Genomic DNA, 20123 nt, shown 5'->3' with positions numbered 1-20123 from the left:
TCATTTCTATTGATAAATTTTACTTGAATGAACAAGCACTATAAGCATTGTGTGAACTAATAAGATTAAATACTTTGGAATCATGACCAAATGAAATTGTACTTTTTTTTTTTAATGTCATGCAGAATTGTGGTTCAGGAATGAGGAATTCTACTAAAATTAAAATAATAAAAAATGTTCAACCATTGTTAGCCTCAGCTCCTTAGAACTCTAAACTTCTGCATCAGAGTCACCTTCCTCATTTTCCTTTTCCTGGGCCCAAACAGAAGATTTCTGAGCAGAATTGGGCTCATGTGTTTTCATTCTGCAGTTGAGATTTTCAAAGTTAACACCCAGCCATTTCTTGCAAATAGGGTATCAGGATATCCTTTGGTCATGCCACCTACTCTCTGAATTCCAATAGGAAGGAAACAAGCCTTATCTTTTGCTTTTGTTTCTTTCATTCTTTCTTCTTTATTCTATGCTATTTTGTTGTACATTGTATAGTTTTTGTATAGTTGAGGAATATCGTAAATCCTATTTGAAAAAAGTAAGGCATATAAGAAATGAGACAAAGATTCACATTAGCTTAATGTCTTATAGAGCAGTGCATCCTGCCTGGGAGGTATATCAGAATTATCTACATAATGTTAATAAAAAAAAGATAGGTAGAATGAATGTATTTTATCAGAATCTTAAAACTGGTGGGGTCTAAGCTTTGTGTTTTCCAAAAGTTCCCCAGCTGTTTCTGATATGTACCTTTAATTTTGAATCATTATTATAAGCATGTTTTCAGTTTGATTATCTAGGACAGTATGTGCCTATCTCCATGGTGAATATTTTTATGGAATATTAAGTACTAAGAGTTTTAAGTTTACTTTGTTTTAATACTAACTTTAAAGAGATTTTGTATGTGTGTGTGTATACACACACATGTAAATATATACTTGATTTTTTTAAAAAATTGTGAAATGACTCACAAGCACTTTTATTTTGAATATTGTCATATTTTTCTTGCAGAGCAATCTATTTGCTATTCTATACCAACTAGGAATGAGCTCATTGCCACTATGCACCATCCTGCTAAATACTAGTGATAGTGATGTGTTTAATGTTGGCTGTTCTAACTGTCATGGGCAGCGTATGTTGATACTATTCATCCAGTTTACATAAGATTTAAAATTCATAGTTGAAGAATTAAATAAAATTGTTAAAAGACTTTGGCCAAATTTTAATAATGTGTTAGAAGGACTTGCTGAATTTGAATGTTATTTATTAAGTGTCTTTGATTCAGCACGAGCATATTACATTTTTAAGTTAATATCTTTTTATAGTGTGAACATGGACATAGTAAGACTTGTGTTTTAATCTTGAGTTCAGAACAGACCTGTTACCATTGTAAATATAAGAAAATTCATCAATGTTTTATCTACTTAAAAGTTTCAGTGATTATCAAAGAATTTATAAAAGACTTTAAATTTTTGTATAATATTGACTGTAAAAGTTCAGCTTGTTTGATGTATGTGGCATAAAATGTATCTGAAGTTGCTAACAGTAAAGAAATTATTGCCTTCAATCTTAATACATGTAAAAAAATTGTTCATGTTATATGGCACTAAATCTTTTACAGTAGATTTTTATATATCATAAATATTAATAGTTTGTTTAAGTCTGTTACACTATTTTAGTGCTAGCATAATGTGTGTGTACCTTAAAAATTTGCTTGTAAGTGCCATGCTATTGTTTCTGAATTCCTGTACCTCATCTGATGACTGTCCTCCAAGATTTCCTCCATTATCAAGCCTCTTTCAAATATAATTAGTCACTGTGATGGGCTGTAGTGGCTTTTCAGGAGAACTCATCAACTGCAAGAAAATGCACATTCTTGATAAGGATCTCTGAAGGTTGATTTTGCATAGTCTCTCATTTTAAAATGGAATCAGTGCATTTTACTCCCTGCAGGAGTAGAACTGAGTTAAATTCCATTAAATTATTGCTATTATCTAAATGAACATTTTAAAAGAGAAGGAAATGCTCAATGAAAGGAGAAGGGGGAACAAATCCTCACTCTTACTATGTAATGCTAACAGATAATAGGAGGAAAACTTTAAGCTTTCTGAAAATCTTTCTTTTTGGTGAATTTGAGAAGATGACTTCCCAGTTGTTATATGAAGTATTATGTACAGAAAGAGGGCCAAATCCATGTCTTAAAAATTAACTTTTTTTGTGATTTCTGGAATTGGTTTTAGGATATGACAGCTCGTGATCTGCTCCAGCAGAGATACACACTTCCAAATGGAGACACTGCCTGGAGATCCTCACCCCTTGTGAATGCTGCTCTGGAAGGCAAGCTGGTCTTGTTGGATGGCATTCACCGGGTCAATGCTGGCACACTTGCTGTATTGCAGAGGTTTGTATGAGTCACACACTCATACACAAAAAACCCCAAACACACAAATATGCAGACACAAACCATGTTGACTTAAGCAGTAGACATGGATTGCTCCCAATTTTTTTTAAACTGGGTTTCTACATCTTGAAAAGCTCATATTTCCGTGTCCGAGTAGAATGTGAGATTACTTATTTTTACAGATATATTACAGCACAAATACAAATAATGAACATTTTGGGAAATGCCATAGTCATAACATTTTTTTTTCATAGCTGAAAAAAAATTTCTCAATAATTTTGAAGGACTTTATATTTGCAGATTTACATATGCAACAAATTACACAGCTGGAGTTTCTGTATTTTTTTAGAGTTATAACTTCACTAGTTACAAATTCCATATTGATCTGGATCTACATTATTGGTTAATTTTGTTGGAATCTTTGTTTTTGAGAAAGAGAAAAATGGAGCTTTAATATAAAATGTTTTAGCTATTTGATTATATTGTATAGAGATTAGAAAAGCTGACTTTGCAGTAATAAACTTGAAAATTTATGTCACCATTTTTTAAAAAAATTATTTTAGTTTAGATGGAGAAAAATATTTACATATTCTTAAAACTTCTGTAGAATTTAGTGTTGAGAGAAGCCTCTTCATGTGTAATTTTTGTGGAAAATATTTCTACTCTGTGTCATTTTAGAAAAGTAATTAGTGATATTTTTTATTCTTCTTGGTTCTATGATTTGTGGACATTGATTGTCAACTTTGAATTATAGGAAAGAATCAAATAAGTGCAATAAGCCATTTCCCCAACTAACTATTCAAAAAGTTTTTGTCCTTGACAAAATGCAGATAGTATATTAAAGATCCCAAATGTATTAATTCTAATTAGATTTGAACACATTTAAAAATACTATCACAAACTTTCAGTGATTTACCATAAATATTTTTATCTTCCAAGGAGAAAAATGTGTAGACAAAAAATAAAATAAAGTCACCTTTTATTTACTGTCTCCTGAATGTTCAGCTAAGCAGGAATAGCAGCAGCAGCAGCTATCATTAACTGAGTACTTACTCTGTGCTGGACATTATTTTAAGACAGTGCTTCTCAGGTTTTCAACCTTGGAATTGCCTTGCAGGTTGGGAATTTAAAATTACCAATGCCTGGGTTCCACCCTCACAAATTCTGATGTTAATTGGTTCAGGCTGAGGCTTGAACATTGGCATTTTTAAGCACTTCCCAGAAGAACTTAATGTACAATAAAGATTGAGAGCAACTCTGTTAATCATTTTTTATATTATTCAATTTTCATAGAAACTCTGTGAGGTTGTAAAGTTATTGCCTTAATTTTGTAAAAGATAAAAATGTAGAGATGTTACTCCCTCTCATTCAGGGAGTAAAATGTCAAGCTAGAGTTGAACCCAGGTCTGGCTGAGTCCACTGCCCATGCCCATAACCTCTGCATTATAGACCCATAGAATGGAGACTGTGTGGCAGCTCCTAACATGGGTGTCATCAGACTTAGTGGTTAGTGTTTTTTGACTTTTGCAGCACCTGGAAGACAGTGCTGTTTCTGGTGTAGATGTCTAGGCCAGCATCAGAATTGGCATATGAAATATCAGTGTAGTGGGGTTGGGGCTGTAGCTAAGTGATAGAGTGCCTGCCTTTCATGTGTGAGACACTGGGTTCGATCCTCAGCACCACATAAAAACAAATGAAATAGGGGCATTGTGTCCAACTATAACTATAAATAAATAAATAAATAAATACTTAAAACAAATAGCAGTGTAGTTATTTCATTATGAAGATTTTTCATATTTAAAATCATCTAATTCCAAAGATAGAAATATTTTGATAATACTTTCCTTCAAAGAGTTAGATCAGATTCAAGTGTATGTGCCAACTGCCTTGCTCAGTAATATATACCCCATGGTAATTCTGAGACACTCATTCAACTGTTTCTTTTTGTCCCTCTTCTCCACCTCCTTGCCACTCTTCCTCCTCCTTCTCCTCTCCCTCCCCCTTACTGACTACATCTAGTATTTATGACCGTAGTTCTCCAGTACAGAAAATAAGTTTTGCCAAATATAACAGCACTAGCCACCTTGAAATCTTGAAAAATCCATCTAATGAAATAATTTGATTCAAGTACAACCTATAATAGACATGATTAAAATGTCGATCGAGTGCTTCTATTTCTAATAACATCACTGTTCAGAATTGGCTAGTTTGTTTTCTGACATTCCCTTTATCCCACTAGGTTGATCCATGACCGAGAGCTTAGCCTCTATGATGGTTCTAGGCTGCTGAGGAAAGACAGATATATGCGTTTGAAACAAGAGCTGCAAATGTCTGATGAGCAGCTACAGAAGAGGTAATTTTGAGTGCCCTATTGTTATTGGTAATTTATTGCTAAATAAAATAATGTTTATTTTTTTCCTAAACCTAGGGTCAAACCAAAATGTCTTTGAAAAGCTTAATTATTTGGTGTTCTGAGCATGATAAAAGTTTGGCACTCCCTAAAACTTGCCGTTGCTATCCAGGATACATACACACACACACACACACACACACACACACACACACACACATGCACACTCACACATGCTTTGTCTTCTCAAGCTTCTTTTAACTAAATGCCTAAACTTTGGTTTTGTTACCGAAAGCTCTATCCTTGTCCCCAATGTCAATCCCGTAATGAGGACACTAACTTGAGAAAAAGGAAAAAGAACTTTTAATGCTTTGCTAGCAAAAGAGAAATACAGGGGATTCCTGCCCAGGAGGCTGTGATTCTGCCCATCAAGGGCAGCAGGGAGCTTTTAAAGAGGTGATTCAAAGGCTACATTCCAGGATTCTCTGTTGGAGTTGTGATTCACTTGTTAATTTGGGAGATAGTCATTTTTGAGATCTTGTGGTACAATCCCAAGTCTGAATGACTTTGTGGATATGTGCTCAAGGACAGACAACTCTGCTTAGGATGGGAAAGAACAGCAGACCACCACCCCCAACCACCATGAGATTAGGGAGGTGGAGAGATCAGGAAGGAGTAGGGAGAAAGGAAGAGAAAGAAAATAAGTCACAGTGGCAGAGTAGCAAGGGCTGTACCCAAAGCACAAAGTGGACCACTGTTACAATGTTAACAAAGTAATGCCCCCTCTTTGTCTTACCAATTCAGTTTGGTCTCATTCTGTGTATTCCCTCAGCAAAACAAAAGCTGGACCCACAAGTAACTGGATCCATTCTCCTAGGAAGTCTTCAGTTTTACCCAAGAAGGATGCCAACTGATAACAGTGTTAACCCAGTGTGGCTTATCTAAGTCTTCTTCCAGGGATGTGACAAATAAATACGATGGGTGAGACTTGATTGGATCCTGGAACAGAAAACAAAATGAAAGCAGCTATAAAAGACAAGTAGGAAAGGTTAAATATCAACTGTGTATATATTACATGATGTTAAATTCATATTAATTTTCATAAGTATCCCAATGATATTGTGGTTATATAAGAGAATATTACCATTTTTAGGATTTGCTATCTGAGATTTTTAGAGATAAAGTAAAATATATATAAAACTTACTTCAAAATGTTTCATGGGGGAAAAAAAAGAAAAAAAAATAGATACATGTGTGTATGTATGTATACAAACACACACACCAGAGAGAGAAAAGAGAAAGATAAGTGAGAGAGAGAATACAAATGTGATAAAATCTTAATAACTGAAAAAAAATCTAAGTGAAAGATATCATAAGCCCCCACAGGGCTTGCTGCCACATTTTAAACAAGAAAACCTTACAAAAAATAATGAAGTGTATTTATTATTGAGTTTATGTTTTTAGTGAAATTTTGCTTTAAAATTTCCTTGCAATGTTTTCTTAGGGGGAAGTGTTGAATTCCTTACTATCTTTGTATAAGTTTTTAAACATCTCACTTGATTATACAGCTGCTTATGCTTCTAGGGCAAACATTATCAAATTTCTGTAGCCCAGAAAATGGTCCAGTTGAGGGTTTAAGTTCTAAAATCCTTCTTATTTCATACTTTTTTTTTTTTTAAAGAGAGAGAGACAGAGAGAATTTTAATATTTATTTTTTTTTAGCTTTCGGCGGACACAACATTTTTGTTTGTATGTGGTACTGAGGATCGAACCCGGGCCGCACGCATGCCAGGCGAGCGCGCTACCGCTTGAGCCACATCCCCAGCCCAACATTTCATACTTTTGATTGATAACATTTGACGTTTGTATATTATTTGCATGTGAGTCACAAGTCAGGAAAGAACTCATATTTTTAGAGAAATAAATAAAAGCAACTGGGCAATAGCTCACAGCAAGCCTGCCTGGAAGTTTCCCTTAAGACATCAGGTTCACTGATCATTATACTTGACACCAAATGTCCAGGAAATGACAATTCTTTTCTCTGAAAAGAACCCACGTTCTCCTTTATGGTCACAGCAGTTTTACAAATAAAAACAAGGAACAAAGTGGCCCTGAGCATCACATGCTGGGTTTGGCTCACATTCCACAGTAGTACTTCTTTCTCAAAATTTTCTACCTGTGTTGTTCAGTTTTTTCTCTTTCACAAACGTAATCCTGCTCACCTCTATCTCCAGAGGAGGGAAAGTAGAGAGAAATCATAGCAAAACTTGCTTTCTTTCATTAAAATTTTTTTGTTTAACTATTTACTAGTGTTAACCAGACACTGAAACTAGAACCTGATAGTGTTTTATGAAAAATGCTTGTCCCCTGTCATTGATTCTATGAAAGTCTCTCATTTCCCTCTATTCACTTCCTAAAGGCCACCACTTTCAACTCTTCGTTTTGGTATTTACCTCTGTCACTAAGCAATATGCTTCCATTGGTATCTCTTTCTTTTCTTTATTTTTATTCTTGAAGTACTGGGGATTGAACCCAGGGGTGCTCTACAAATGAGCTACATCCCAGACCTTTTTACTTTTTATTTTAAGACAGGGTCTCAGTAAGTTGCTAAGGCTGGCTTCAAGCATGGAATCCTCCTGCCTTAGACTTCAAAATAGTTCCACTGATATTTCTTGATTTATTCTTTAGTGTTGTCAATTATATATTGATTTTCTGCATAGGTAATTAATGTTTAGCTCTTTCACTGTCTCTTTTGTGTCTTTCTATCCACCCATTCTTCCTAAAGAGTTATATAATTTTGTTTAGAACTTTGTCTAATTTTTACACAATTATGACAGCATAAGAGTATATACACCTGATTCATTTAGTATACTATAATCATTTCTCCTCTATACATACCTCTTTTTTTCCTAAAATTAGTAATTATTTGCATGTGTAGAGAGATATAAATAATTGCAATCCAGTTTTGCATGTTAGAATAGAGATTTGTACAATAGTACTTTGGGAGCACTGAGTGGGGAGACAAGTATTTTTTCATAAAAAAATTTAAAAAAGTGTTTTAGTCAGCTTTTTCACTTTTTTGATCCAACAAGAACAAGTTTAGAGGAGGAAAAATATATTTTGAAGCTTACAGTTTCAGAGGTCTCCATCCACAGATGGTTAGTTCCATTCCTCAGGGCTTAGGTAGGGCAGAACATCATGTTGGGAGTGTCTGGTGGAGGAAAGCAGCTGGGAACAAGACATGAAGGGGTGTGTTTGTGTGTGTGTATGTGGGGAGAGTGCTCCACCCTCCAAGGACAAAATATATATCCCAAAGGCATGTCCCCAGTGACTCACCTTCTTCAGCCATACCCTGTTTGCCTACGGTTACCACTCAGTTAATCCCTATAAGGGGATTAATGCTCTGATTAGGTTAAGGCTCTCATAACACAATCATTTCATTGTGAACTTTCTTACATTGTCTCACACATGAGCTTTTGGAAGACATCTCACATCTAAACCCTCTTTTTATGTATGTCTCACTTTTTCATCTCAAACACTTCCTCTGATGTCAAAATCTCTCAGAATATTGAGGTACGTCCTATATTTATCAATTACATCTTCTATCAGATTCACCTTTCTCCAACAGAGTATTTCGACAGGCACTTATCTGGAGTTATTCTTTTTTTTTTTTTTTTTCCTATGGTGCTGGGGATTGAACACAGGGCCTTGTACATGTGAGGCAAGCACTCTACCAACTTATTCATTCCTCATCAATACTCCTCCTTTGTATCCAAGAAACAATATTTTCTTATGATATTAAAATGTTATCTCTTTATTTTGTTGTTAAACATTGCCATGTTACAGAATCTGCTTCATTCTGATGGTTTGGGATACTAGAAAAATTCTTTGCCTTTTCCTGGTTAACCTTGATTTAATTTGGTAAACTATTTTTGCCTTTCTTTGAATAAATACATTCTCTTTTACAATTATAACATTTTACAATTACAACATTTCTTATAAGTCAGTTGGCAGTATTTCTTTCAGGACTGTATTTATTATATAACAGCTTATTATAACTGTGTTTATTGCCTAACAGCTTGACTAGAAGGACATAGTATGGTATAAAAACAAAGAAATTTATACTCAGCAAATTAATTTACATCATGAATTGTTCTTGTGAGTAACACAATCTGTTATCTAGTATAAGTTGATCTTATATGCTGTCCATATCTAATATGTCACTCTTGGCTACAAATTAGAAACTCATGACTTGAATTGTCTATCATTTCACTTCTGTACTTATTCACAGAACTAAATTTCAGCAATGTGAATACTATTTTTATAATATTTAAACAAACTCAACCTTTATTTTATTTTTATTAATGTTGTGTTTCCTTATGGGAGATTTTAAGATAGAGAAAAAGGTCAAAAGTAGAATGACAAGAAAATTTTTGTTTTGTTTCTTAAAGGGGAAGGGTTTTGGAGAGATGGGGAGGGTGTTCTGGGATGGTATGTCAGTTGCAGTTGTCTAAGCTTCCATAGTCTTGCATAAAAATAAATCTACCTCTGGGGATCAGGATTCTAAGAACAACTTCTACTAATCTGTGGAGCAATAACTCCTAACTTTAAAGCTTTTGTTCCAACTACAGTATTGGGTAATTTTGTTGAACAAGAATATCATAGAGGCAATCTCTAGAGTCAGTACTCTCTGGGTACTCAGGTGATTAGAATAATACCCAGACTAATGATTTGGTAGGACTTATTTGGAGATTATAAGGTTTTGTTATTGGTTATTGGCATTACTTCACTCTTTCTGGTTAAATATTTATTGAATGCCAGCTCTAAGATGATATAGTCACTTCCTGTTGTATTACACCACATATGAAGACAGACAGATATGCAAACAAATTTAATGTAGCTTTTAAATATTAGAGTAGAGGTCTGTACAAGGGGCCATGAACACAGGAGAGGGAGTGACTAGAAACTGCCTTGATAGGTTCGGGAAGTCTTCAAGTGCTGTTTAAGTTGGCATTTCCCAGGGTTTTCTCCTAAACCTTTTCTTTGGATAGTCCCAGTCACTCTTATATCCTTACCTGTTGTTGGTACAGTGAGCTTTCCTCAAAATCTCTTTACAATTTAGTTGTCTGTCCTAAGACTACTAAATGTCTTTCCTGAGGTGTTGTGGAGAAAATCTGAATTTATTTCTACCAACCTACTATTCCTCTAGAATTCTTGACCTTAGTGGACAGAGCCACTTCCTCTCCGTACACCTAGCCTAGATGTGTACAGTACCCAGCAATTAATTTGATTACATCACTCTTTAAATCCTTCAGTAGTTTTCATCACCTGCAGTGCCCAGGGCCAACATCTATATATGCCTTCTATGCTGCTTTATCCTTCACCTCTCAGGACCAGCGTAGCCAATTTCTGTTACTCCTGTTAAGACTCACCTCCACTGTGAAGCCTTCTGGGATATTACTGTAACTCTTTCCTAGACCAATGCAGGTTTAAGAGCATCTTTGCTTTTAGGCATAATGTGGTAAATTTAGATACATGGTTCTGCTTCAAGATAGGAACAGTTTCCAATATTGTGTTTGGCAAGATTTCCTTAGTTACAAGTAGCAAAAAATTCAAACTGTTGCAAAAGGGAATTTATTAGTACCTCATATGGTAAAATGAAAGGCAAAGATGCAGTAGAAACTGAAGAAATAACCTGAACCTGGGACTTTAATGTAATCAGGACTTTCTGTCTTGCTTCTATACCTCTCCTTTTGTTTCTCATGTCAAAATATGTGGCACAAAGTAGACTATTTGGTGAGTAATTTTGAATGAATGAGTAAATCTTAACCTGGAATAAAGTTTAGAAAACATAGGTAAAGTTAATTCTGTTAACAAAATTTTGGGTGGCCTTGTGTGCTAGCAACATTTCCTCACATAAACCTACTAATTAGGAATATTTTGGTGCCCTTTGATGACAAGTCTGATAGCATAGTATTCCATAATTAAGAGCTGCTGGCTGTGTGCTACCAATCCTTTTCAATTTCATAGCATGAAACCCACTTTCTAAATAATTATATTTGACTCCTTTGCAAACCATCATTGTTTAATAGTTTATACCTAGGATCATACACTTTGATCATTTCCAGAATGTTCTACAACCTTTTACATTCTTAGCAGGTAATTATATGCCTAACAACCTTTAGAAATGTTAGGAACTCTTGTTGCAAGATCCTAGGAATTCTCTGGATATGGTGGTTAGAAAAACAGTGATAGCCACATACATTAGATATCAGTCCCACCTGCACTGCTTGCAGGAAATAAGAACCCCCATAGAACTGTTTCCTTTCATGAGAGAAACTTATTTTGGGGAAGGAGGGAGTACAGATACTACAAGCTGCTAAATACTACCAGCTGCTAAATGTGTCCCTTCCTGCTGATAGCCAGAGCATGGATGAGAGAGATGAGTTAATAGTTCATTTCACCAGGAAAGGGCTTCTGGTTATCTCAGGGAAGCAATTCAGATTGTGGCCTTGCCTTGGTTGTATTTAGATGTGCTCCAATATTTTTGTATTTTCATTGAATATTTTACAGTTATTTTTTGTTATTGAACATTAAAACCAGCTTACAACCTCTCTGTCTTCATTGATTACTGATGAAATGTAATTGGACATTTGAGCACAGTCCTTAATGAATTAGGTTCTCTCTACCCTTTTGCTTTTACTCTTACCCATGTTTGAAGATAGTTAGGACCTAAGCATTCTCCTGTGTCCCAGAAATTTTAGCATCTTTTTTTGCTAGCAAATTTGTCTGTGTAAATTTTTAACCAAATTCAATATGGATCCAGGATTTTATACCAAAAAAAAAAAAAAAAAGAGCATTAGAAACTTTTATTTTGAAAATAATCCTGTATATTTTTTAATGGACAAGGAATAATTTTGAAAACTTATGCCTATGTAGGTATAATTATTTGCTATGTATTTTCTCAGTTTGTCCTTTTGATACGGGTAATATAGGAGATCATTATTTTCAGTTCTTATCACTTTGGTTTTTTTTGTCACAAAGATCTTCAAAAAGTTTCTTGTAGCCAGGCATGGTGGTGCATGCCAATAATCCCAGCAGCTCTAGAGGCTGAGGCAGGAGGAACATGAGTTCAAAGCCAGCCTCAGCTAAAGTGAGATGCTAAGCAACTCAGTGAGATCCTATTTCTAAATAAAATACTAAATAAAGCTATTGATGCGGCTCACTGGTCGAGTGGCCCTGATTTCAATCTCTGGCACTCCCCCCCTCCCAAAAAAAGTTTCTTGTAGTACTGGTAATTGACAATAATTTATATTGTCACTTATTTGTTTGGCATCTGCTTTCTTCCAGGTGTTACCTTAGATCTTGTATGGTATAAGGAAACATTAGAAATGTGTCTATGGAACTTGCTTTGTTGCACAGAAAAAAATGAAATATGAGCTATGTATGGAACTATGCAACTTCTAGGTTCTGAAATGGAACCATAAGTATAACAGCATGAAAGGCCAACTTAAAAATCCTTTTCCAGCCCATGACTGATGTCATTATAGAAACCTTCTGTATTATTCTTTCAAGTGCTTTAATATGTAAATTCAGCAAAAATATGCCATATAATGTCTTTCAAAAGATGGGAGCTTATCAGTGCCTTTTTTATTTATTAAAATCTTTGTTGAGGGATCATTGACATGTCATAAACTTTATTTAAAGTATACAGTTTGATACGGGTAATATAGGAGATCATTATTGATATTTATATATACTTGCAAAACTATTGCCACAATCAAGATATTGAGTGCATATATAATCTCCAAAGTTTCTTCAGACCCCTGTGTAATTCCTCCCTCCTGCCCATTCTTACTGTCTTCTGCCATCCCCAGGGATCTTCTTCTGGTCACTATATATAGCTTGTATTTTCTAGAGTTTATGTAAATGGTATCACACAGTATATATTCTTTTTTGTCTGGTTTCTTTTACCCAACTTAATTATTTGTGATCATCCATGTTGTGTATCAGTAGTTTGCTTCGTTTTATTGCTGAGAAACTATAATTATATAAGTATTTTAGTCTCTACAAACATTTATGCCGAGCATGGTAGCACACACCGACAATCACAGAGACTCAGGAGAATTGAAAGTTGGAGGCCAGTATTGACAACTTTCTGTCTTCCTTGTCTCAAAATTAGAAAATTAAGGGGCTGGGGTTTTAGCTCAGTGGTAGAACTCTTGCCTGGCATGTGTGAGGTGCTGGGTTTGATTCTCAACACCATGTATAAATAAATGAATAAAATAAACATACATCAACATCTAAAAGAAATATTTTTAAAAGAAAAAAAAAGAAAGATAAAAAGGCTGGTAGTGTGGCTTAGGTGATATTGTGCCCCTAGGTTCAAACCCCAGTACCAGAAAAAAAAAAAAATTAAAGAAACACCTCTGCCTACAAACATATTGACCCCAATATTTCAAATGTTGACCCCAATATTTTCAATCTTTAAAAATCCTCTTAAAATACATTTTTCTGTTTAAATCTTTAATCCTTAGGAAATAATGTCCATGTGAAAGTAAGCATCTTTTTTGTTTTATTTGTTGTTTTGTTTTTGTCATTGTTAGATTCTAGTAAAATTAAACCTAACTTTGATTTTAAATTTTCATGGTGCTTGTTTCCTTATTTTCAATTATGAACCAGTTTCTTCAGACTTAGTATTACCAGTGGTTTGTCAAGTCACTCTGAAGTCCATGGTAAAACCGCTGCTCTCTAACTTTCAGACTTGGGGAATCTAACTCAGGAAATAACTCTCTATGTAACCTATTTGTATGTAAGGAAGTTTTGTGGGGAGAGCCTAGAAAAACAAAAAGGTTCTTCTCATCCTGTTATTCAGTAGTGTGGTGGTTGTTTTTATTGTCAGAATAGCCTTCTATGCCCGACACATCAGCTGTCTCAGAAATGCCCCCTCCAAATCTGGCCATCTTCCTGAAGTACCTTGTGAGAATCAAAATTAAAGAGCAAGCCACAGACAGTAAATATCTCAGGCAATGGCTCTATCACCTTATTTAGATTCAGGCCACCTCCCTTGTTCTCATACTACTTGCTTCCTAATCTCTTAGTTTAATGATATAAATTGGGCTTTCCTTTTTGCCTTGCCTGTTGATTTCCTTTTTTTTTGGGGGGGGGGGCAGTACTGGGGATTTAACCCCAGTAACCCAGCCCTTTCTTTATTTTATCTGGAGACAGGGTCCTTACAAAGTTGCTGAGATTGGCCTCAAACTTGCAGTCCTCCTACCTCAACCTCCCGAGTCTCTGGGATTATGTGTGCACAATACCATGCCTGGCTACCTGTTGAATCTTGACTCTGTTTACTCCCTGATTTGCTATCCCCCACTATCTTAGGTAAAAATCTACATCTACAGCTTTAATTTTGTGCATCCAAACCAGGCTTTGTGTCTCCCATCTTTTTTTGGTCCCTATTAGGAGTCAGAAGGATCAAGGATGTTATCTTGATGGGCCTCGAGGCAGAGTGATCTGAATTATAACAAACTACTTAGCTAAAATAGAAAATGAAATAACTTGCCTCTTTAGCTTTCTGATCTCAGGATGTCCCATGCCCATTTTCTGGTATATTATTAATTACTAGCAATCCTGAATGACCATGCTGTCCTCAGGACTTTCAGGCACTATCCATGTTGTTATCCTTCCCTGTTTTCCCAGAACAACTTTTTGGGACAGATCATTCCTCAGACCCTGCTGGAACATCTTTTTTTTTTTTTTTTTTTAACCTAGATAAATGAAAGGATATCAGGTAGTTTTTATGAATCCATCCAGGTCTTCTATATGGCCATTTCTAAAATTGCTTTTCTCTGGTTTAAAAATTATGCTCTCTAAAATTATTAGGTGATTTACGTACTCTAAAATTACAGATCGTGTAGTGAAGGACTTGGTAGACATACCCACTGTATTGATATGACTTCCTCTTATTTGAACTCTTCAAAGTACTCATCTGATTCTTTTTACATGTCCTACCTCCCAGTAGTCTGGCAACCTAATTACTTAATTCAGGTACCAGTGAAATAGTTAATGTTGAAATATAGTTATATACTGATTTTTTTTTGTTTTTTTCTGAAAATCTTGACAAGTATTTCACTTTTTAGTTACTTTTCCTCAGCATTAACTATATTACCCTCTAAAAGCAATATTTCTGATGGGTTTTTGAGTAGAATTGATGAAACCTGACAATATTTCCCACATGCTTAGATTGTAATAAGTGGTTTCCTATCTCTCATCTACAACCAACTCAAGTTATTTCACTAACCATGGGAAGTCTTATCTTTTTCTTCTATGTGTACTAAAATGTTTATATGCCTTCTCAATTTTCCTAAGAGAGATTTTTTAAGAACATCACTTTAAAAATTGTAACATTTCTATAATGATGCCAAAAGAATGGATTATGTTAAGCTTTGGTTCTCTTTGCTTTTTTCTAAACATTTTTTTGTGCATTATAATTATACATAACAGTGGGATTCATGTTTATATGTTCATAACATGCACACAATATAACAATTTACTTTGGTCTTTTTCATTCCCCAGTATCTTCCCTTTTCCTCCTTTTTATTTTTCTTTACCTTTTTAAGACCTAAGTATTCTCTTGCTGATCTAAAGTTTAAATTTAATCTAACCCCCTTCAGCTGCTTTAATTTTTTGTATTTGAAAAGTCTTCCTATCCTGAATCATGCTTTTTGGTCTTTCTTTGATTGACATAGAGTGGCCTCCTTGCAAGACAGAAGATTTTGAGGAGATTTTAAATAAAGAAAGAGAATGAGTATGATTAATATAAATGTGATAAAGATAATTAATATGAACTGAATGGGATTTTAGTTTAAGGGACTTCAGGGAAAGTTTTTTGAAGGCATAACAACACGTTACAAGCAGTGATTTGTGTTAGGACTGGGGTTTCGTAAATAGACATTGTACAACATTTATTAGTATTAGTAATTACGTTATTTTTCTTAATCTTAGGATCTTGGGATACCCTGACTTTTTTTTTTTCCCAAACTCATTCTTTGAATAACAATTTGGACATTAATAGTATGATAGGGTTATCATTGCTTAGACTCCAATTACCATGACCTAATCTCTAATGTGAAAGGTTATGTTTTCTTGTTATTTTTCCTTTTTAGATCCATTTTTCCTATACACCCTTCCTTTAGAATCATTGCCTTGGCAGAGCCCCCTGTTATTGGAAGCACAACACAGCAGTGGCTGGGACCAGAATTCTTGACCATGTTCTTTTTCCATTACATGAAACCCCTTGTCAAAAGTGAAGAAATCCAAGTGATTAAGGAAATGGTAAGAGTAAGGCCAGTGATAGCCTAATGTCTATAGCTGTTCTCTTTCTAATGTACCCTAATACATGCTGGGGCAGAATGGGGCATTTTGTCTTTTCCTTCACATTTATTTCCAAATATTTTCATATAATAGTATAAGTCAATGGTTCTTAACCTCTTAACATTTTTCAGAATTATTTGAAGGGTTCGATAAAACACAGATTTTTGAGCTCCATCTCTGTTTTTTGAGTCAGTAGATTTGAGATGGTATGTGACAATTTGTATTTCTGACTGGTTCTCAGGTGATAGTTGATGCTACTGGTTTGAGGACCACACTTTGAGAACCACAGGTTGAGGCCACCTTTCCCCTATCTTATGCAGAGTTTTGCAATTCCTTTCTGTTTATATTCAGTCAGAAGTGACTATTTTAACTTCCTACTGTAAGAAAAGGCCAGATATATAGTTAGTTCCTTAGATTTTAGAGAAAATACTAAGTAGTTCCCTCAGGACTATAATCTTACTCTTACCTGCCTAGTCAATTGATAGTTTCTGATATGTGGGTGATCCATTATTGAAGTGTTTGCCCTAACCAAGCATTGTGTTTACCACTTTGTAGTTCTAGAACTGCGCTATTCAATGTGATAGCATTAGCCACACTAAACAAAAAATTTTAAACTTAGTTTCTTAGTCACCTTTCAAGTACTCGGTAGCTATGTGGGATGTGTTGACTACTGTATTAGCACAAATAAAGAAAATTTCCATCATCATAGAAACTTCTATTGGAGAGTGCTGTTTTAGATCATTAAAAATGAACATTTTACATAAATGGATTCATTTCCTTTGAAATACCAGAATGAAATGGTTAATTTTAGGTATTGTGAGCATGGTTGTGTACAAGGGTATAGGCTTTAGGGTTCAGCAACTTGACTCTTAAATGTCAAATCTACTACATATTAGCTTCTAGATCTTGGATAAATTACTCAATCACAGTTTCCTTACCTGAAAATAGGGATAATACTACATCTTACACCATAGGATTTATTTAAAGAATAAATAAGGTAAAGTATGTAAGGAATAGAATTAAAATTCTAAAAACTTCCATTTACTTAAGTGACCCAAGACACCCTGAGCAGTGTACTTTCAAAATGGTCATATTATGCCAATCATCATTGTAACATCAGTTCTATTCCTTTTAAATTAAAAATTGAAAGTTATTGATTAAATTCTTAGAGTTTAAATTAGATATTTAGTTACATTAAGGTTTATAATAGTTAAAAGCAATTAATGTCTTTTATTTGAGCAGCTGCTCTCCTGAATTGATTATGGCCCTCAAGTATGAGGATTAAAATTTTTTGAGAAAAAAGGATACCTTGAGCATTCTTTACACAATAGTATCTTATCGTACTTAGTAGACAGACACACACATATAAAGCAATTTTGTTTCAGTAATGAAAATGCCTAAATCAGAGTTTAAAATTCACAATGAAACTAACAAAACCAGAAATGAAAACGTTTAATGGTTACACTATGTCAGTTTTTAATTGCATTAATTGTTTTGTTTTATGCTGGTGATTAAATTGTATATGGAGAAGAGTAGCTTCATACTGATTCATGAACTATGTATGTAATTAATAATCATGTACTTTCTATAAATGTAATTCTAATATTATTTGCTAAATAGTTATCATTTCTGGCCAATTGAACAGATATCCTAATTATTTTTTCTGATTTTCCTCAATTCTCTCATAAAATAGGTCCCAAATATTCCTCAGGAAGCCTTGAATAAATTGTTATCATTTACACACAAACTCAGAGAGACCCGGGATCCAACGGTAAGTCTGGGCTTTGCCAAAGGATGTTCTCTTGTTGACATGCTGTTGTTTTAAAATCTGTTGTTAAATTGGCATTTTTAGCCTTTATCTTTGGTTTCTCCTGTACATATGTTTAACTACGATTTCAGTGATTTTAACATTTTTTTCCAGATCTTTGTGGCTCATGTAGAGAATATAATTTTTTACTTTATGGGAATATTTGGGACTCTTGGGGTTCTACTTTATTCCCTTCATATCTTTCACTGAGCAGCAGCATCTATTCTTATAGCTGTGTCCTGTTTCTAACCACACCCAACCCCCTCTATTTGTATTTCTATCCCAGGATGGCATGTTGGAAACATAAAGTCCTATCACTTTCTAACTCTGTAACTGTATGTTCTCATCTGTAAAATGGCAAAATTTCCATTTATCTCAGAAGAAGGTTGCAGTGATTAAACATTAAAATTTATGTAAAGAATCTCCTCTTTAGTAACTGCTTTAAAAATGTCAGTTTCTTTACTTTTCAACTAGATAACTTTGAGATTACTATAAATTATCTAGTACAACTAAGCTATCTTTCCCCTTGAAATTGTGTTCCCAATTTAATTTCCTTTAATTATCTACCAAATTACCCAAGTTAGAAAGCTTGACATTTTTAATTCCTTGCATTTCTTATGTCTTCTTTTAATAGGAAAGTAAATTTCACCAATTTAGCATCTTTAAATGTCATATCTCTTCTTTGATCTATTGTCAATAATTGTTTCATATCAGATTTCATAGTCTTTCTCCTGGGATATTGTTATTTCCTCTCTACTGCTCTCTTTACCAACAATTCATTCATCAAGGGGTTGTCTGTTAGTTTCCTATAGCTGTTATAACAAATTATCATAAGTTGGTGGCTTAAGAGAACAGAAATTTGTCTGGTGGACAACAAAATTTAAAAATCAGTGTCATCCAAAATCAAAGCATCAATGAGCTGTACCCTGGGAAGCTCCCTGGGAGAATATCTTCCTTGCTTCTTCTGGGTTTTGTTGGCTTCCAGCACCCCTTGACTTGTGATCTCATCATGTCAGTTCTGCCTCCATTTTTTGTCACCTTGTCTGTGTATTTGTGCCAAATTTCCCTCTGTTTCCCTCTTACATAAGATTTCATTTAGGGCTCACTCAAATAATTATCTCCTTATTTCAAAATCCTATCCTGTCTGCAAAGAAAACTGTCATAAAAAGTGACTTTAACATATTCCAGAGATTATGTGTGGAAGGGCTTAGGGTTGGGGGACCCTGGACCATTTTCTAGATGTCACATGTTTCCTGTTATTTAACATCTAGGGCCTCATCTCCAACTTCTTTCCCCCCTACTCATTCTTCAGCTAGCTGTATTGATCTCTTTGCTATTCCATGAACACAGTAGTACCTGCCTCGAGGCCTTTGCTACTTGACATTTTCTCTGCCCATGTGTCTCTTTCCCGGTTGGCTGCACATTTACTCCTTCACACCTTTCAGATTCTCTCAGGTGTTACTTTTTAAATGTCATATTCTCTCAGGTGTTACTTTTTAAGTAAAGCTTTCTTAAATTTCTTCTCTATTTTATTCCTATCTCTCTGTCTACCTTAAGGTTTTTCAGAGGACTTATATGACCTTTGGACACAATACACATGTTTTAGTCACATATTTTTTGTTCTCTGTTTTCCCTCACTTCGATTTTTATTCACAGCAGCATTGGCTTTTGTTTGTTTTATTCTCTGTGGTATTTCCAGAATCTGGAACTTTGCCTGCAGCACAGTAGGTACTCAACAGGTATCTGTTACATAAATGAATGAATGAGTCTTCTTTATTGTCCTTGGAATGAACTTTCTCAATCCATTTATGGAGTTCTTCCCTTTCTTTAAAACTATTAGGAGATTCATTCTCTTTGTCCACAGATTAAAGACAACCCCTTTTTCCCAGTCTCATTTCCTATAACCTCTTTTGAAGCCCCCTCAGCTCTGTTCACAAATGGCTTCTTCCTATTTTTTGTTTTTTTGTTTTTTTTTTTTTTTGACTCTACCACTACTCTGCTCTGTATTATGTCTGAAATATGCTTTCTTCCCATCCACTTGTCCCTCAGATTCTCTATTCTGTCAGGTCTCTCATCCTCCCTAGGCAGAAGTAACTTCTGTCTCTCATCTGCTTTCATGATACTTGGTGTATACTTCTCATAATGAGACATTGCCATTGTATTAAACTATTTTTATATCCCCAATTAATATTTGAACTTTT

General features: G+C 34.6%; 1 protein-coding gene across 1 annotated transcript in view; it reads left to right on the top strand.

The window, feature by feature from the left end:
• Vwa8 (von Willebrand factor A domain containing 8) overlaps positions 1-20123 on the top strand; it is a 392265-nt gene that overhangs the window by 127826 nt on the left and 244316 nt on the right. Inside the window, exons 13-16 of the mRNA XM_076872295.1 lie at positions 2229-2389; positions 4629-4742; positions 15908-16076; positions 17809-17886. Coding sequence (XP_076728410.1) covers positions 2229-2389; positions 4629-4742; positions 15908-16076; positions 17809-17886 — 522 coding nt within the window. The remainder of the gene's footprint in view (positions 1-2228; positions 2390-4628; positions 4743-15907; positions 16077-17808; positions 17887-20123) is intronic.

This window comes from Callospermophilus lateralis, chromosome 12 (genome assembly GCF_048772815.1).
Source record: "Callospermophilus lateralis isolate mCalLat2 chromosome 12, mCalLat2.hap1, whole genome shotgun sequence".
Classification (NCBI taxonomy): Eukaryota; Metazoa; Chordata; class Mammalia; order Rodentia; family Sciuridae; genus Callospermophilus; species Callospermophilus lateralis.
The sequence above is the reverse complement of the archived record's forward strand: the minus strand, read 5'-3'. Positions and strand labels throughout refer to the sequence as shown.